At 36.4% G+C, this 20,080-nt stretch overlaps 1 protein-coding gene across 1 annotated transcript in view; it reads right to left on the bottom strand.

Annotated features, from left to right (window-relative positions):
• LOC110102967 (DNA-directed RNA polymerase III subunit 1) overlaps nucleotides 1–20,080 on the bottom strand; it is an 83,100-nt gene that overhangs the window by 54,254 nt on the left and 8,766 nt on the right. The window contains exons 3-13 of the mRNA XM_020831494.2: nucleotides 19,735–19,884; nucleotides 19,394–19,547; nucleotides 17,925–18,106; nucleotides 17,718–17,827; nucleotides 17,503–17,602; nucleotides 16,759–16,959; nucleotides 16,521–16,669; nucleotides 16,302–16,443; nucleotides 16,056–16,196; nucleotides 8,545–8,733; nucleotides 2,048–2,252 (exon numbers count right to left, since the gene is read on the bottom strand). Coding sequence (XP_020687153.1) covers nucleotides 2,048–2,252; nucleotides 8,545–8,733; nucleotides 16,056–16,196; nucleotides 16,302–16,443; nucleotides 16,521–16,669; nucleotides 16,759–16,959; nucleotides 17,503–17,602; nucleotides 17,718–17,827; nucleotides 17,925–18,106; nucleotides 19,394–19,547; nucleotides 19,735–19,884 — 1,723 coding nt within the window. The remainder of the gene's footprint in view (nucleotides 1–2,047; nucleotides 2,253–8,544; nucleotides 8,734–16,055; nucleotides 16,197–16,301; nucleotides 16,444–16,520; nucleotides 16,670–16,758; nucleotides 16,960–17,502; nucleotides 17,603–17,717; nucleotides 17,828–17,924; nucleotides 18,107–19,393; nucleotides 19,548–19,734; nucleotides 19,885–20,080) is intronic.

The raw sequence follows: 20,080 nt of genomic DNA, 5'->3' as shown, positions 1-20,080 counted from the left end.
ACTCATGTAAGAGTAAAATAAGGTTAAGTATGTTAATCTAAATGTTTTCCTATTTGATATTGTTTTGAAAAGATATAATTTTTCTTGCATATGGTATGCATTTTAATTGTGTACAGATTTGAACAGAAATGATTAAGAAGCATGCAATAACTTACTTTTGACATATGAATACTTGAAAGTTTAGTGAATATCAATTTAAAAGTAAATTTTAGCTATAATTGATGTATAACTTACAAATGTAGATGGGACAAAAGGGTTCCCATATATAAAACTAAATTGTAAGTGGGGCAAAGAGACCTCAGAGAATATAATACTTGTATAGCATGTGGGGCAAAAGAGACCTGTAAATAGGCAAAAGGGACCTCTATATAATTCAATGACGATAATGTCATGTTTACTTGAGCTCCATTGAATAATGTTATGAAAGTATAGTCAAATCTTTTATACATTAAAATAGATGTTCACTGTAGAATTCAGAAAAAGTAAAGATTAAGGATTAATTATGAATTTATGATGATTTCAAAGTTTGATTATTTTCAATGATTATACTTTAAATGTTAATTAATTTTCAAAGCTTACCGAGCCTCATAGCTCACCAGTATTTTCTTATAGGTTGTTGTTAAAATAAAAAGAAAGGAAAATATTATTGCAGATTAATAGATGCAAGTTAATTATTCTTTTTATGCTAAAGTTATCTTTGTTTGTGAAGTCTAAACTTGAGGTATGTAAACTTTCCAGTGATATATTATTTTGGATTTTTGTAGTGGCTCTGTAAGTATGTCATGTTGAAGTTTAAAGTTATTAGGTGCTTCTGATGATGTGATGAATTAAAACTGTTGTATGTTTTACAAAGATTTTCAAATGTTTCAAAAGTATCATACGATTAATTGATGAAAATGTTATGTTTATGTTAGTAATACTCCTAGTACTCTTAAGGGGTACTGTAGGGTGTTACAATATCCCCCTATGAAGACCTTCTAAAATTAAATACTATTGCATTTGCCAAAGACCTTTCTTTATTAGTAATACTCCTAGTACTTTAAAACTTTGGGAGCGAGTTATGGAGCATAGGTTGCGGCGTGATACTAATGTTTCTCATAATCAATTTGGATTCATGTCGGGTAGGTTGACTATGGAAGCCATACATTTATTAAGAGGTTTGATGGAGAAATATAGAGAAAATAAGGAGGATCTACATATGATATTTATTGATTTAGAAAAATCTTATAATAAAGTTCCAAGAGAAGTGCTATGGAGAGTTCTTGAAAATAAAGGAGTCAATAATGCTTATATTCAAATCATTAAAGATATGTATACAGGAGCTATTACTTGTGTTCAAACACAAGGTGGATTGACCAAGTATTTCCCTATTTCGGTTGGGTTACATCAAGGATCAGCCTTAAGCCCATATCTTTTTGCTCTAGTCATGGATGTTCTCACTAGACATTTGCAAGAGGATGTACCTTGGTGTATGCTTTTTGCTGATGATATTCTTCTTGTTGATAAGACTAGAGAAGGAGTTGAAGGTAAACTTGAATTATGGAGGTCAACCTTAGAGTCTAAAGGTTTTCGCTTGAGTAGATCTAAAACAGAATATATGGAGTGTAATTTTAGTAGTAATAGACCTAGTGAGGGGATTGTGACTTTGGGCGATCAAGTCATTAATAAGAGTACACGTTTTAGATATCTTGGATCTATTGTTCAAAGTGATGGTGAAATAGATGGGGATATTATCAGCAGAATTCAAGTTGGATGGTTGAAGTGCCTTTCTTTATTAGATTTAAATGAGAATTTGACTTTTAATAGGACACAATGGAGAAAAAAGATTCATGTAGCCGACCCCACGTAGTGGGATAAAGGCTTGATGTTGTTGTTGTTGTTGTTGTTGTTGCATTTGCCAAAGACCTCCAATGTCCTGCATGACGATTACTCCTCTATTCTTACTTGCATGAAACCAACAATCTTACTCACTCATGAAGCTATCATATTGAAATGAATTTCCATATCAGGAAAAAAGTAAACAACCAGAAAAAAAAGAGATGCGCACCTAAAGTAGCCTTCCCAAGTTGCCCGCAGATGAGCTCACTGTTCCTGAAATAAACAAAACCATCACGAGGACACATAGTTTCAGATAAATTTTGAGGCTTGCTGAAACATTTCTCTTTCACAGTTAAATTTAAAAACACTCTAGTGCTTGCGTTTGGCCGCACAAGCACATTAAATAGTTGTTTCCCAGTCCAAAGCTCCACGGGCTGCAAAACAAAGATAAAAAGATAATATTAAAGACATTGCTCTCAACGTAGATAACATCAAAAGACTGCAAACATATTCCCTTGTGAACATATTATAATAGGCACCACATGAATATCTCAAACAGAAGCCATATAAATAAACCAATCACAAAAGTCCGTATAACACAAGAACATAACAGAATTCTTCCTATTCATTTAAAGCTTTTGATACAAGGCAATATATAGACTAAACTAAAAAGAAAATCTGAAAACAAAACAATTAAAATAGGAAACATATTTATAAAAAACATCAACAACAAGTTATCCCACTACGTGGGGTTAACTGAAAATCAAATAAAACCATCCTACTTGGATAATTACAATCAAATCTATAAAAAGAGCTTCCTAGTACATCAACCATGGCAAGCTATCTTGGGTTTCCTTCTTCCTTTCCCTCCCTGCCAATTAGTCCTGGTTTTCTCCTTCAATGCTTATGGATTCAAATTCCCGTTCAATGCCCGAATATTAAAAGCCTTCCCATCAAGTTGGAGAATCGATCTTTTACAATCCAGCTTAGAGATGATTTCATAAAAAATTGCTCTACAAGGTCCATTAATAAGAACATCTTTTCATTACTTCGTAAAGGGACATAAGAAATGCAGATAAACCATCTTTTAGCTTTTCTTTGATGAAGTATATGTCAATCTCAACATGCTTTATTTGATCATGTTGCACACTATTATAAGCAATGTTCATTGCTATTTAATTTCAAATACAACTTCGTAAGACTTTCTCACTTGATTCTTAGCTAATATAGGATGATTTTTAGCCAATGATAATTCAACCTCCTTGAGTTGTAGATTCAGCAAGGGAATTATCGACAGCATTCTATTTTTTACTCCATCATGCCACTAGATTTCCACTAAAAAAATGTGCAATATCCTAATGTGGAACTTCAATCCATTAGTGGAATGCATAATATGTATTTGTGTCGGATTCTAAGTTGAGTTCATTATTTCTTTGGAATAGATCCCCTTTTAGGTAGTAGTGCAGTGCAAGATAGATAGCAAGCATATGTGACTCTCTTGAATCATGCATGAACTAACCAAAACAGGAGAACAAACACCGACAAAACAAACTTCAATGCAAGAAACTAAAGTTGCAAAAGAAGAAAGGTGGAAAAAATAACTAAAACTTTTAAAACAATCCCCTCAGAACAACCACTAGAGGTCACCTCACATGTAATGACAAAATAGTAAATTAGAATGCTCTTAGAAACATGCAAACCAGGGGTAAACCACAGCAATCCCGATCCAATACTGTTGAAACTCCTACGGTAAATACCAACAAACCAACCAACAGCAACACCTCTTACACTTTTGTAGAGAAGAAAGATACAATGGGATGTAAACTTGTGATGAGAAGAAATAGATAGAAACCTTAGAGGAAGATATAGATGGAAGGAGAAGCTCTCAAGCTTAGGAAGAAACCCTCAGGTTTTTAGAGACAATTATCAAGCTTCAACAACCTTCAAACAGCAGAAAACATCACTATAAATAGAGAAAAGGAGCCCAAAAGACCCCCAAGGCAACCGCCCAAAACAGCCAACCAGAACAGGGGAAAAGGCACTGCAGCTCCACAACCGAACTGTCAGGAAAGTAATGGCCAGGAAAGGAACATCCAGAAACCAAACAGCCACCAAGAAGTGGAGCTCAGCACACAAGAACCCAGCAGCAATGCCAAAAAGACAGCCACCCCCCCCCCCCCAAATCAGCCCCAAACCTCCAAACAACAAACAGGCAAAGAACAACGAGCCAAGTCCATTTAGATGAAAATCAGCCCACAAATAATTACCCAAGGAACCAAGAAAGCTAACAAACCAAAGGTGGACATGACCCAAGAGCACTCAACCTACACATGATCATTGATTGCCTTCCATCATTGGGGATAAAATAAAACACAAAATTCACATTACAATAGAGTTCAAAATAAAATAAAATGAAGATTATTGAATGCATCATTGTGCAAGGGAACATTTCTTCAAATTGATACAACTAATGCTCCTTTAATGTAACTAACACTACTCTCAAGTGCTCCACATGCTCTGCCTCAAATTGGCTATACACCAAGATGTCATAAAAAAAATCAATACAAACTTGCGGAGGTAAGACTGGAATACCTTGTTCATCAGCGACTAGAAGATATCTAGAGCATTGGTAAGCCCAAAAGTCATCACTAAGAACTCATAGTAGCCTTCATGAGTACTGAAAGTTGTCTTGTGGATGATCTGAGCGTCCAACATCCAACTACCGTTCTTCTTCTTCACCAGCAACACAAGGCTGGATAAAGGGCTGGCACTGGAACGAACGATCTGGGCATCCAACATCTCCAAGATTAGCCACTCAATTTCAACCTTTTGAATTTGTGGGTACTGGTAAGGTCGAACACTAATAGTGGATACCCCTTCTTTCAGATTGATGGCATGCTCATGCTCCCTAGGGAACGTAGGCCTTAAGGAAGTTGGAACACCTCACTGAATTATTGCAAGAGTGGCTGAACTATCTCTGGAACCTCCTCTTTCTACATGCCTTCCCCTCTCTTAAGGCTTTGGAGCTCCACCAAGAATCCTATCCCTTCTCCCTAAATTGCCCTCACCACGGTGTTAAGAGAAACCCTAGTTTTGGACAGACTAAGATACCCCCGATCCTCACCTCCGTCCCTCCCTGAATTCCATGGTGAATGCCTTCCATTCTACCGTAGTCTCTCCTAAGTCTACAAATATTGTATGCCCAAAATGACATATGTAATCCTGGCTTCAAGGGAAGAAAATCCTTTGTTATCTACTTATCTATATGTCATGGAGTGTCAGCACCGGCCTCTCGCAAATCTCCCTAGTCTTTTTCACCTTTCCCATCCCCATGATGACTCCAAAGCTTCCTATTTCTGTCAATAACAATCCCAACTGAACCACCACCTTATTTAATATGAAGTTGTGGGTAGCCCCGCTATCAACCAAAGACACCACTGGCCACTCTCTAATCTGTCCCCTAACCTTTATGGTGTGATTTCGAGTAAATCCCACCACTAAGTTAAGGGAAACTTCTGCCACGTCAAGGTGTAGATGCTCTCATCTATCTTTCGCTTCCTCCACTGTAACCTCGTTGTCGATCTCCTCCTCATCACAGACCATAAAAACCTGGAGTTGCAATCCTTGCACCGATTGGCCTGGTGCATACTTCTCATCACAATGGAAGCACAAACCATTCGCTCTCTTGTCCTGCACCTCTACTTTTGATAAGCACTTAAAGTTGGCCCCAGTGCAAACTCCCTCATTCTTCTCCCTCGAGGCCTCTCGTTGAAATGACACCGCCTAGGATATCGGTGCCAGTGAAGTCGAGGTACTTCTATTAGAGCCTCTCGCTACTCCTCTTGTAATGATCTTCTCCATCTGTCTTTGATCCTCTGTTATCTAGACTAGCTCTGTCGCTCCTTCAACCCCTGTGATCTCAACAATCAAAGGTCCCCTCAAATGTCGGGCTTGAGGCTCTTCATAAAATTCCGTCCAACACCACCAAATTTGCCCCCAACCGCTCCAGCAGCAACTCAAATCTCTCCCAATACTCCATGACGGTCCCCTTCTGAGTCAAGGCAAGAAATTGCTCATGTAGGCCTCCTTCCCAAATGGCTCAGAAATGTTCCAACAAACAATCTATAAACTCCTACCAAGAATGGATTGGATATCTACTCTCCCTTTATTGGAACCAATCGAGGGTTTTCCCTCTAGACATAACCTCCATAAGCTTCTCATCCTCTCTTAATCAGTTCACCATGAAATACCTCACCACCTGATATACCCACCCATGGGCATCTCCCCTTCGAATACCGACATCTTCAACTCCTCACCAAAGCATCTTCGCCCCAACTTTCTCTTCTGCCATTGGCTCCCCCAGTGCATCGAGGTTGGGAATCATATCTTTCTTTCATCTGCCTCACATGAACCAATCCCCATGATTCAACCCGTACCACTCCTTCTCCGGTCGTCCACTCCCCTTGCCCAAAAGGCCTTTCATTATAGTCGGCCACTCCAACACCTCCACCATAAAACTCCCTTCTTGTTGTCTCCCCATCTGGAACCCCTAATCCGCCCCTTATCGGAGCCCTAGAAGATTGTTCTTTATGAAAAACTCTCCTCATCGAACTATTTCCATCAGATTTCTTTTCCCTTAGATTCAACCAAGGAAATCCCGGTCGATTCCAGGTTAAGGTTAGCAATCGGAACCACCGGTGGAGTACTGGATTGCATCTTCATGAGCTTCCTTATCATCTCATCCATCCCTCCAAATCGATTTTTCATGGATGAAAACCTTCCTTCCATGGTTGAAAACTTGCATTCGATTGTTAAGAACTTCGCCTCCATCACGGTTTTGATTTGGACCACTTGGCCTTCTAATGCATCCACTTTCTTTGCTGTCGTCACTCCAAAACCTCAGTTTGATACAAATTTGATACATCTTTGAAGTAAAAACAACAAACAAAAGGGAAAAAAAGCATAGGAACACAAAGATAGTGGTTTGTTTTCTGATTTCTCCTTACAAAACAATGCAAGATATAATTGAACTACTATTCGAGAGGTAGATCAGCTCTCCCACAAACCCTAGACACCGCTAGGAAACTCACAAAGAAAATTACAGTAGAAAATAAATTGCATGATGCCAAAAAAACAAAATAGTTAACCCTAAATAGACTCTCCTAATTCCCTCCCAAATCAACCCCTTTTCCTTAATTAATTCAATCCCAAATCAGCCCCCTTTCATTAATTAATTCCCTCTCATATTTGAATTCAAAATTGGAACCCTTTCCCTAAATAATCCCCCATTGATTCATCCTCCTTACATAATGAATCATGTCTTTCATGGACCCCACAAAGGGGGCTGAACTCCCTTCTTTCTCCCTACCATGTTCTGCCCTGTCCATCCCCTAGTTCAGTCCAAGCTGAGCCGGCCGAATAGCCCACTAAGTATCACCAACCCATATTTATGTCATTTATTTTCCATAATTGACATGTCCTATGTCTACTTCCTTGTCTATGCATCATAGAATATCACTTATTTTTAGAGTGTAAAATAAATAGGGATCAAAGTTGAAACTAACACAACAGTTCAAACTCATTATCAACCCAAAAGTGTAAGTGAATAAGGCCCAATCACCAATAATTTGACCTACACATATTTTTTCAACTATTTAATATGAAAATAAACCTAATAATCGCATGTGCCTTAGCACAACAAATCCAACCATGTTACACACCTCCCATAGCACTCCAGAAGATTCTCCACTCAGCAATTTGATTAGTGAAAAGATTTTGTGTAAATTTTTTTTATGGTGGTTCGTGTCTTTTTTCTGCAACGAAGCAAATGCAAAATAAATCTATCAAACTAGGGTTGGGAGATCGTTCATTTATGCAATACAATGCTGAATTTACTGTGCTCTCAAGGTACACACAACAACTGACTCCCAATGTAAAAAAAAAAACAACTGACTCCCAATACAAAAGAAAAGTGTCATTGATTTTTATTGAGATTAAATAACATGGTAAAACAACTATTAATTCCTTTGGGAATTGATGATTATTTAGTTTTGGTGAAAAGTGTTAAAGATATATTTCCAATCCACCCAAAGACGCAGAGATTTCCAAAATTGGAAAAATACCGAAGGATCAAGGAATGTGCAGAACTCTCAATCCGAATATTCACATTGGAAAAAATCAAAACCCAATAGCAAGGAGAGTAGTAATATGGCTAAGATATTGTCCTACGCTAGGACAGACTTTCAAGAAGTGCTGCACTGCCACAAAGGGGTTTTGGCAAGTAGAGGATGGCAAAGTAGATGTATCACAATAAGCAATGAATTATGATCTACGATACCACGAGATCATCTTGATGCTTTGATGACTATCATACTGAAAATACCAGTCCTACCAGGATTAACACAGTATGAACAAAATAAATCAAGAACTTGCTAATAGCAAACAAACAGTGACCACCATGAAACATGAGCACCTCGAGAATCATAATGTTTTGGTTTGTTAACCAATACTGAAATTTCCGGTAGGAAGTGTCTAGACAGATAGACAGCAGATAATAATAACTCTGAAACTAGACAGACGTAGATCTAATAACTATCATAAGCATATACAATAGTTCATACATCATTCACATCAATCTAACAAAGAATTTAAAAAATGCAGGTTTAATGCCCCAAGCCATCTGTTAAATGAAAATTAAAAGACAATGAAGAGAAATAAAGATCACACCTTTATCAAGGCAGGCGCAGGCAAGTCAATAGATTCCATCCCATCACCCATGTATGAGCACAAAAGTGCGAAGTTTGCTCGATCATAAAAGGTGTCCTTTCTCGTAATCAAAAAGGAGGAAGTTAAAAAGTCTTGCGTAGAAGCAACCAAGATTTCACCATTCTTTGGTGTGCACAGATTGTTTTGCACCTGTTGCATCGATGCAATGAACAATTATAAAATATTCAGATGAAATTTTAAACAATAGATTTCACTAATGTACAAAGCGAAACTAATATGACTTTTTGAGATGATTTCGTCGTAATTTTAAAGGAATCTGATAAATAATTCATAGGATTTTATATATATATATATATATAGCTATCACAATTGAGATGATATGGTTTTAATAAATGGAAAGGAATATGACATAGTTTATAGGATTTTATAGAAAAATGGAGCTAAGTTAGGAAGGTGTCATGCCTATATTGGGTTATCATGGGTCTGGTGGTGCACATGGAAAGGAAGGGTTTGGCGGGTGTATGAGGTTTTTTTTTTTTCAGCCAGTAAGAAAAATACTGGTATGAGGTATTTAGGTTTAGTGTTTCAAAAAAAAAGGATTAGTGTTTCAAAGTTTGTGGTGATGTGATATGTAAAAATTATTGAAACTAAAATTCAATCCACCAATCATAACATTATTTTATAAGTGTAAACCTATAGCAAAACAATCTCAAGATGGATTAAACAGGTTACATTTACTTACGGAGAAACATCAAATTTACATATCAATAAATCCTTAATTCAACAACCTCTAGGTGTACAAACGGATTACAATCCTTTGCTAGTGAAACAACAAATTCACAAACTCCCATTCCTAAGAATTCCTACCAATGGATTGCAATTTTTGCCACTCCACTCCTTATTATTAAAGAAAGACTTGGTAGCTACAGTTTTTGTCCGATTCTTTCCAAGTAGAGAATGATCCCTCTCCACCCTATGTCCAGCTGGACAAGTACTGTGATGTGAAACTAAATGCGATAGACAAGAATTGCAATTAAGATATTAATAGAAGTGGTGAACTTTGCTTTGCCGCCAATAAACTCTTTGTTTGCTCACGTAAAGGTTTAAGAATAGGGGATTGAAAGATTAAGTAAAAGCAATTGGTTACAATTTGAGATTAGTAGGACTTGCAAAATAATAACCAATGACTAATAGGCAAAGCAAATAGCAAATGTAACAAAAGCCTCAAGTTTAAAATCTAGATCATTCACCTAGAGATCCTTCACTCAATCTCTTGAAAGTCGAGGTTAGCGGAGGAGAATTGCAAGCACACTTAAGGATGCCACTATCAAACAAGTGACGCCGAGGGGACTAATTGCCGAAGACGAAACCGGAGTTGGAGAAGTGAGAGGTCGTCCGATAAGAGTCCACGGAGTTCTTGGTCGTTAAAGCTCGATAGTCTCGGTGAGACAATAAACGATGCAATTGATGTAACGTTCCACGGTGCCATCGTACTCCCAATCTGGCTCGTAGAAGGGAGAGAGGAAGATGTTGATCTCTCCTTGGGCATTGTAAGAAAACTTTGTGTGTAGTGGGAAGTAGAGGTGGAGGAGTGGCTACCTAGGAGTGGCGGCCAAGAGGAGGGGACGGTGGGGGTTCTCGGGTGGACTAGGGGAGAGAAGGGGGAAGGGCGGCTAGGTCTAATTAAATTTTGAATGAATTAATGGAAAACTGAAATTAATTTTAGTTTAAGGGGAATCGGAGGGAAAATATTGGATTATGAATTTCAAATTCCAAGTGGGGGATGGGGGGAATTAAATGAGGGAATCAATCTGAATTCCCCCTATGGCCGGCGGCAATAAGAGATGGAGAGGGATTTGGGGAAGCGAGTTATGGGTTTCCTAATCCGTCTCGGCAAATTATGGATGAGGAATTTAAGTCCAAGTCATTGGAAACTTTCCTAATTTGGCTTTAGACAAATTTGAAAATTTTTGAAATTCAATCAATTTGAATTTCAAATTCATTGAATTTCAAAAATTGAAACATGTGGGTAGAGGGGTAGGGGCCGGGGGTTGAAGATTGGGGAAGGGGTGGCCGGCAGCTAAAGGAAGGGCCGGCGGTTGGATCCCCCTAGATGGCCGGCAAGATGAAGTAGGGGCTCGAATTGAGGGGAAGACGGGATGGGGATTTGGGCCTAGGTGAGGCCGGCGGGAGTTTGGCGTGGAGATGATGTGGGGTGTAGGGGAAGGATAGAAAATCGGGGCCGCGAACCTTGGAATCCACCAAAGGTTGACGGGTATTGCTCTTGTCCTCCTTGGACTTCTCCTCTCATGAACTCGCTAAGAGATCACACAAGAACATAAAAATTTTCATTCAAAATAATTCATCACCTCTTACAATGCATGAGGCCTCCTTTAAATAGGCCAAAATAAGACAAAGCTAGAAAGACACAAATGCCCTCATGGCTACACAAGCGACTAAATACCCACAGGGGCAAACTATGAAAATAAAATGCGAGAATAAATAAAATACAAAACAAATCAGAAATAAAGGCTCTGGATCGTAGCCGTCGATCTGCGTCTCCGACGATGGTACACGTCAAAATCTAATGTCCTCATCATATTGGCTACTATCCTAACTCAGCAAGTGGAGGATTCCAAGGTTTTCTGGAATTCTAGCTGTAAAACCCGAAATTCGTCATTTGAGTGCGTCGCACGCATATCGATGCGCCGCGACGAACTTAAGTGAAATTTCGACGTCGTCGGAATTCGACGAAATAAATTTCGTTAGATTCGTCTCGAAATTTCGAGCGAAATGGTATAAAGAACTTATATTTAATTTCGCTCGGTTTTGGAGATATAAATTGCCGAAGAAGGTTTAAGTAACATTTATGCTAATTTCCCCTTTTACCCTTAGAGCCCTTAAGGAAATATTAGGGAAAAAGGGCACATGCGTAATTGGCATTTTATTTTCTCTAAAAGCCCTCTTAAGGGACCGAATTATTCGGTCCCTTGTTGTGTTCTCTCGGCCGAAAGAAGAGAAGCGGACGGGAGAGAGGGGGAGGGCGACGGGAGACGCACGAAGGCCGGTGACCGGCGGGTTTTCCGGCGAGCTTCTTTTGGAAAAACGTCGGGGAGGCCTAGGGAAGAAGAGAGGTAAGTGTATATTGCAAGAAACTTCCCTCTTTTATGAGATTTTTCTTGGAGAAAAATTTAGGGTTTTGATTTTGATGGGGCTTTCATAGAGAATTATTAGAGAGTGTTTGTGTGCACACTCTTGAGTAAGAAAATAAATTGTTTTATGAAGAAAATTGTAGGTTTAAAAATTTAGGGTTTTGTGGAAAATTTCTTTTGTTCTAGAATTGATGTTATGAGGGATTTAGAAACATTTGTAGCTTGAAAGGAAACAGACTTACATACTTACATGCCCACTACAAGCATACACATACATGTGGCACATCATCTGATGTAAAGAATCTTATTACTATGATTATGAAATACAAGTTTGTGTATGTTGAATTGCGGAGTACCAATTATGGTGCCTTGGCACAATATGGTTCTTGAGAACAATAAGGCTCTTGGAGCAATATGAGGATAAATGGCCAAATATGAAATTGTACCTGATCAGTACAATAGAGGTACTCCGGTACGGGTGTATTATAGTAAATAGTAATAGTTGATATTTGCTAAGTAAGAAGGAACATGTAATATGGCATTTTTACAAATGACATAACTTCTACATATGACATCCTTACATCAAAGCATCAACCTTACATATAACAAAACATTTACCTTACATTGATTTGCATTGGTATCTTGCATAGTACATTCCCCATTGTATGAATTTTAGATTGAAATTTGTCACATACTGAGCGTAGCTCACTCCCTAGTTTTGGGAATTTTCAGGAGAACCTGGTAGAAGAGATGGCTGACAACCCGAGGTTTACATATAGTCGTCGTACCCCGGGTGACAGGTTCATTTATAGTAGTTTTATACTTGTTGTAGTCTCTTACTATAATTTTGGATGGCTTAGCATGTTGGTTGGTAGTTAGCCATCTTGTTTATTTTGAAAACACTTTTTGGAATGAAAATAGAAAATGTTTAGAGGCGCTTTTTGTCTTTGAAGATTTCATTGAATAGTATTATTTACTTGAAGAATGATTAGTTACTTATCTAAACGTCCGATCTCGTTCCCGCCTCGTATCTACGAGCTAACCGGGCCGGGTCGTGACACTAGCAACCTGTTACTAAATTCTAAAAGAAAAACTAGTTAGATTAACTGCTTCTTAATGAAAAAAATATGACACTGCAAATGATAAGACAACAGAGAACTCGGAAGGATGTTTTCTTGTACAAAGATGATGGCTGTCAACGTTTTGCAAGAGAGCTGAAATCGTTAGAAATTTGTTCCATCCACTCGGGCTGGCTCACAACTTCATGGTTACAAGTTGGGCCCATATATCCTAGATTTGCATTACTTTTTAGAAAACAATAGTAAAACTCAGAAGGAGAAAAAGATATATTAGTGCTCATAAAGCGAAAACAAATTAAGAGAATAAAATAAGAAAATAGAGAACTAGTTTTAACAATGTTTTAAAAACTAGACCAAAGTGGTTGGTCCGGTTCATTCCCAAAATCGGTTTCATAGCGCGATTAAACCGATTCGACCAGGATTCGACCAGTTAACTGGTGATCTAGTGTTGGTTTTCAAAAACCGGTTCGGTTATTTTATATGAAATAATTAATTTTTAAAACAAGCCTAAATTCATGGTTTAAAATTGCACAACAAGAGGCGCACCTCAGCGCAATTCAATTTTGTTACACGTCAAGGCAGACGCGTTGAACGTGATACGCGAGGCGTTCCTCGCCTCACTTCAACGAGGCGTTCGACCCTTAAAAACTAATATAAAAAATAAAAACCTAAACCTAATATATGTATTTCTAATTTCTTTCGTGCTATTCGACTTCTCATGCCCTGCACTTCGAACTTCGACTGCCATCGTGCTCTTTGACATCGCATGCATGCCTTCGTGCTCGTCGACTTCGCCTGTGTTCGTGTTTTGCGACTTCGCTTGGACTACGGCTGTCTTCCACTTCTTCGTGTTCCTCCTCTTCGACTTCACCTAAGCACCACATGTTAGGTTTAGGATGTGTTATTAAAGCTTCATTGCCTTCTTCGATGATGTTCTAGAACCTTCATTGTCTTCTTCTTCGAACGTTCGTAGGTGGAGTCGCATGTAGAGAGTATGTACCCTATTGGATCGGATCGGATCATATCGGAAGTTCGGAAGGTTTAGAACTCTCTGCGGCAGTTTCTCCCATTTTTTGTCGTTCAGGTATGTCAATATTCACACGCTTTGTTGAGAGATTTTTCATTTCATTCTCTTGTCCATCCTTTAATTCTTGAAGTTTTAGGAATATACATTTTTCTTTTTCTTTTTTTTATGAAAGATCTAGCTTTGTACATATGTAAAATTTTAATTTATTTTAGTGTCAGCCTCCACTTCAACTTTTGTAGTTGTTTTGGATAGGTGGATTTTTTCTGGGATATTGTGTTATGTGAATGAATGGATTAGTTGGTCGTGAATTTTTCTGTATGTATCTTTCTTATACTTTTTCTCATATTTTTGTATGATCAAATATACTAAATCATTTTCATGCAAGATATACTTCTAAATTAGAGCAGAGAAGATAATCTTGAGAAATTGGTTTGATTCTACCAATGCACCACTTGTTATAATATGTTACTAAAAATCTTTTTCTCCATTAGATGTGTTTCATATTTAGAAAAAAATAGCTTTATTTTATTATACTAATTTTACATTTACAATGTGAGTTTTTGGCTTGATGCGAATAATTTTGCTGGCTAAATAGTTTTTGATGTATTATTTATGTCCTTCCAAAGTGCTATTGATTTGATGTTATAGAAGATAATTCTACAATTAGTGGGGAATTTTGATATAAAACATTTATTGAAACTAATAATCTTACTTTTTAACACTTTGGTATTGAGTGCTGATACAGTTAAGTGTCATATTTTATGCAGGATGTTTCAGCCTGATTTTTTTTAAAATAATCAGCTTGTTTATTATTTAAATAATTGTTCTTAATGCAATTTTGGAAGTTATGAGTAAATCTCTCAACAAACACAACCCAATCACTAACAACAGAATGACTTAAATATGGCTTCATTTGAAAACACTTTGAGCTGCTCTAAAATTAATTTACGATAAATATAAAAAATTAATTTTGAGTTGAACTATATTTTATGTTGTCTTATTATTGTAATATTTGAATTTTACTTTAATTTTAAACAGCTAATTTCTTAATACTTCATATCTTGTGCTTTTTATGTTTTATATATATGATAACTTATTTATTATGTCGACTTTTAATATATTATTAGATTAGTATACAAAAAATTTATAATTTTGACTTTACGCAATTTTATCATTTTGAGGCTTACGCCTTGAGGCTTACGTCTCGCCTCAAGCATGAAAAACGTCTTAATATCCAATTACACAATTTTAAACATTGTCTAAATTAATTAATTTAAATTTTTTTTATTTTAACCTTAAAATATGTATTAAATTTTATAATAATTATTTATTAAATAAGCAACAACTTTGCTTTTTCACACGACCCCATCACTCCATGTGACTTCTTTGCTCATGCAAACCCAAAAAGCAATATAAACAATGCAAATATATAGTGCCAAGTGATGTGGAACTTAAAAACTAAGATGAAGTTTTCAGATTCACTACACATACATTATATATTTTTACACATTTTTTAATTAAATTTTATAATATGAATAATATTTAATTTTTGGTTGATATTATTTAAATTTTTATCTATTTAATATTTATTTATTTATTTATTTATATGATATAAAAATAAATTTATTTATTTTTTAATAATAAATGAGTTAACATTAATTTATCGATATAATTTATAATGTAAATTTTGCTATAATCTAATTTAACGTAGATCATCTGATTTGCCAACCAAGAAGACTACTCAGCATGATCAACCACACTATGCTTTTAGTAGCAGAGACAGAAGTTAAGCTATCTACTTGAGAAAATCGAACAATACTTAATTATCAATTTGATATTTTTATAAAAGAACGTGAGATTGGGAGGCCATAAAGAAAATCGAACATACCAAATGCTGGAACCCCCAATCTAAAATTCACTTAGATGTGCATGCAAGTATATGAATCAAGTAGACAATGGATTACCCACACGTAATTAAGTTTGCCCAGTATGAGTTCATTATATTGATGTTTAAACGCCAAAAAACCTCTTCCTTTTTGCTAATTCCAAGCACAATAGATACTTTTTAATGACATTTTGCATTAAATTTATTAGAATTTTTTTGCAGAACCATTGTGAGATTCAAACAATTTCCATTCATTGAAAACCCTTCTAAAAAAGTTTTCGGGCACTATAAATTTAAAACATGGATTACTTGCATTCATAGGTTCTTTTTCAAGAAAACAAATAAAATTGAAAAAAAAAAAAAAATACCCCCATAAGCGTAAGTGCCTCAGTGCGAGCTTCTTCCGTTTGAGGAACATGCAAGTTCATTTCATCACCATCAAAATCAGCATTATATGGATTGCAAACAGATTCATTGAATCTCAGTGTTTTCCAAGGCATGATTCTTGCCTGTACAAAGCAAGAGAGAAGTGACAACACATTAGCTGAGCAGCTGCAAAATAAAATGGTATAAAAAAACCTAGTCTACTAAAGAGAAGGACTTCATTGCTATACCCTGTGACACATGAGAGACATACGATGTAAGCTTGGTTGTCTGTTGAAAAGAACAACATCACCATCTTCCAAGTGCCTTTGCACTATATCACCATATTTCAGGTCATTTGCAACATTTTTCCTCCCTTCAAACTTCAAATCCCTGCAGGATAAGCTCCTTATTTACATAATCAATTAAAAGAGGCGAAAGAAACAAAGGTTAAATTAACGGTAACTCACATTGTTGATCCACTTGATAATACAGCAAAATTAGCTCCTGGATATTTAAATCTTCCATTACGAACACACTGTCTTAATTTCTCTATATTGTGACGGTACACTCTTTCAGGGTACGTCAATATCTGAGCCATTACAGTTGGAATAGCAACCTAGAGACCATAGAGGATTTAATTATGGTTAGAGGAAAATGCACAAAAAGGTTATGTGATAGCAAAGAGGTGTTCGAGGGAAAAGAAACCTCGGTTATTTTTAAATTTGGATCTGGAGAAATCACAGTTCGCCCTGTAAATTCAACACGCTTCCCAGATAAGTTGCCACGAAATCTCCCCTGCTTGCCCTTGAGCCGTTGGATGAGCCCACGATTTTTGTTATCAGGAACACAAGGAGCTTCACTATTAATATACTCAGCCACTTGAACTTGAAGGAGATCCCAGCACTCCTGAAAGCAATCAATAAGCTAATATTTGCTAAAAGAAACAAAAGAAGCCTCTAAATCCATAAGATAGTTTAAAACTGTAAAAATTTTGAGTTCAACGATGACCGATTAAGTTGATCGGGTCGAATCGAACCCGACCGGGGTCCAATCCGACTCGAGTCGACACAAACAAAATGTCAACAAACCACATAGGAAAAATCGAAGTTATAAATCATTTAACGAATTAGCATGAGAACAGTATTTAGAGGCAACAACAATCCCCACATCTTAGAAATTGCAACCAAGAAAATATGTATGCACAGAGTATGCTTATTTGGCAAACAAGAATTGGCAAAAAGAAAATTCATCTATGCTACGGACTTCAGACAGCATCAACATTATATAACAACCAATTGCAAATTAATTTATTTTTCTTTCACTTAAAAAGCTCAGACCAGCCTATTTAAAAACCAAAAGTTAATTTCACGATGCTAATACAACTTGATAAAATAATTAACACCGAACGATCCAACAAAAATAGCACTCGAAACAAAACATGAACCTCACCAAACACTTAAACAGGGGAGCAGCACCTTCAAGATCCTCTCTGAGAATGGAATTCGTGTTGACTATACCTTTAAGGATGATAGTAATGTCATTTTCCATGCTGCAATAAAGGACAGTTAAGTGAGATTTCCAGCACCACAATCCTAATGCAAAAGACACCAAACTCAGCTAAGCACTGGTATCGAAGACTAAAATGGAATAAATCATTAATTGACCTCATTCCAGCATCCATTATCACAGAAGGTCGAATAGGAGAAGGTGGCACAGCAATGTCAGTAATGATAAGTTTCTCAGGCCTATCATTGAGATTAAGTAATTCACAATCCTGTAGTGAGAACAGAAAAATGAAACCAAACGTTAAAAAATATATAACTACAAGAAAACACATCCAAAATGCCTTGGAGAACTAAGAGATCGGTTACCTGATCAAGCATTCTTTTGAATAGAGCAAGAACTTTCAGTGGACGAAGAACATGAATTAATTGGAAAGAGGCACCATCTTTCAAGTGCGATAATGCAGAACGGAATTCATGCATGCTTCCATCAATCTTTCTGGTAAAATCTTCAACTATAGTGAGAGAAGAACCTAATTTTTTTACTACACCTTCATTATAAAAATAACCGTGAGTTAGAAACAAAAACAGAACAAAAAAGGTTCAATATTTCATTGTACAACTGGATCGGTATCAATGATGAAAAAATACAGGCAACTGCATTTGCACCACATAATGAGCGTATAAAACACATTATGACATCTCTTATGCAATAGCTAAGCAGACACATGTTTCCCTTCACCACATAGACATACATTTACTAATCATTATCTGAAAATTATTGGAAGTCACTTGGCATAGACATCGACGAAATGGGTCAACAGGAGCTTTAAAAAGAGAATTTGGCATGCGGGTTTCCCAAAGTCAATTATACAGATGTACTGAAAAATGACAGGAAATTGAAGCTGCAATGCACCCACAGAAGTACAAGATAACAAAGAAATGGAGAATTATTCGACGGCACTTTGCATAGCAAAAAGAATCCATTATATTGGCTATTTCACTTCCCCAACATATGGCAATTTTGCACTAAGATGGAGGTCCAATTAGATTGTCAGCATGATAAAAAATAAATAGTTGAACCTTCTGTGGTCTCCATTCCAACTAAGAGATACATTTAGTTTCAGTATTACATTAGCTAAATATGTTCCAACAAATCCTTGTAAGTCATTTTCAGCATAAACCACCTCTCTAGTTCTTGAAAACCCGAATCAAATACATGCTCCATTTGCTTTTTTTGCATGCCTAAACCAGTTCAATCTATCCATTAAAGAGCTTTTACTGATGGTTATCTGCCTTATTTTATTTTATTTATTTGGCAAGGATGTTAATCCCGGACCTCCACTATGGATATGAAAGGCCACACCACTCCACCAGGTGGTTGGCTGGTTCGTTATCTTTCGGTCTTTCCCTGGTAGTTATCACTCTCTAATAGATGCATATCACAATTTACCCAGCAGTTCAACATAAGGTGCTGATTGCTGCCAACTCAAGCTGCATTTTATGAGTTTTGCTTTAGGGTACTTTAATCTTGTATTTTAAGTATCTCTATGCCCAATAAAACTTACTATTGGCAATTTTTCTCATTTGACAATTTAAAATTGACATTATAAAAATAGAGCAGAAGTTATGGGGATTTTACAGCTCTCTTGCACAAAAGAATCCAAAACCAACAATTTCTATCATTTCTTCAAATAAACTATAATGTGGATTGCATTATTTAGTTTGCAAATATGATGACTTTAACTCAACCAATTTAAGTTAACCAAAATAGATCCAAAATGGCTAAAAAATTGTATAAGATATTAAAGATGTCCGCATTTATTTAGAGCACAAACCATTTTTGTAGCCACAATGGAGGCACTCGCTACCACATTTTTGTCTAATTTTCTTCAGTAAATGATCTTTCTGAGTTGGATCTGCTCTAGGCTTTCGCATTGTCTTCAAGAAAATTCTCCGCTCGCTCTCTAGAAGAAGGATTCTACCACAAGCCTGGAAGGAATTCACAATAATTATAAAATAAAAACCTATTAGTAGAATCATTTATGCAGTCCAGAGTTTCAAGGAAATACTAATCGATATAATCTTAGATCAAAAAAATTTTGAGAATAGCTGAACAATGTCATTAAAGCATAGAGTTTTCAATTAAAATGGATAGTTTACAAAGGAAAACAATTACCTTACAGATGCACTTCAGAATGTTCAAGATAGAATTAAAATAACCAACATTAAAAACTGGAAGCGTAAGCTTCAACCATCCAAAGTGTCCAGGACACTCTGTGAAATTGCCATGACATGTAGCACAAGTAAAATTTCGATTTGGAGGGCCCTGAAACAAGTTGAAAGGTGATTTAACAGACGGAAGCCCCAAAGAAAGTCAGATGACGTGAATTAATAGATCATGAAAAAAAGAAAAGATTGATGAATCAATGTATGTTTATACTAGTGTACCGGAATACAAATTGTAGAATGATTTTGATTTCACCTCTAAAAAATCAATTAATCATGCCAAAATCTACGTTAAA

This window comes from Dendrobium catenatum, unplaced genomic scaffold (genome assembly GCF_001605985.2).
Source record: "Dendrobium catenatum unplaced genomic scaffold, ASM160598v2 fragScaff_scaffold_1482, whole genome shotgun sequence".
NCBI classification, from domain to species: Eukaryota; Viridiplantae; Streptophyta; class Magnoliopsida; order Asparagales; family Orchidaceae; genus Dendrobium; species Dendrobium catenatum.
The sequence above is the reverse complement of the archived record's forward strand: the minus strand, read 5'-3'. Positions and strand labels throughout refer to the sequence as shown.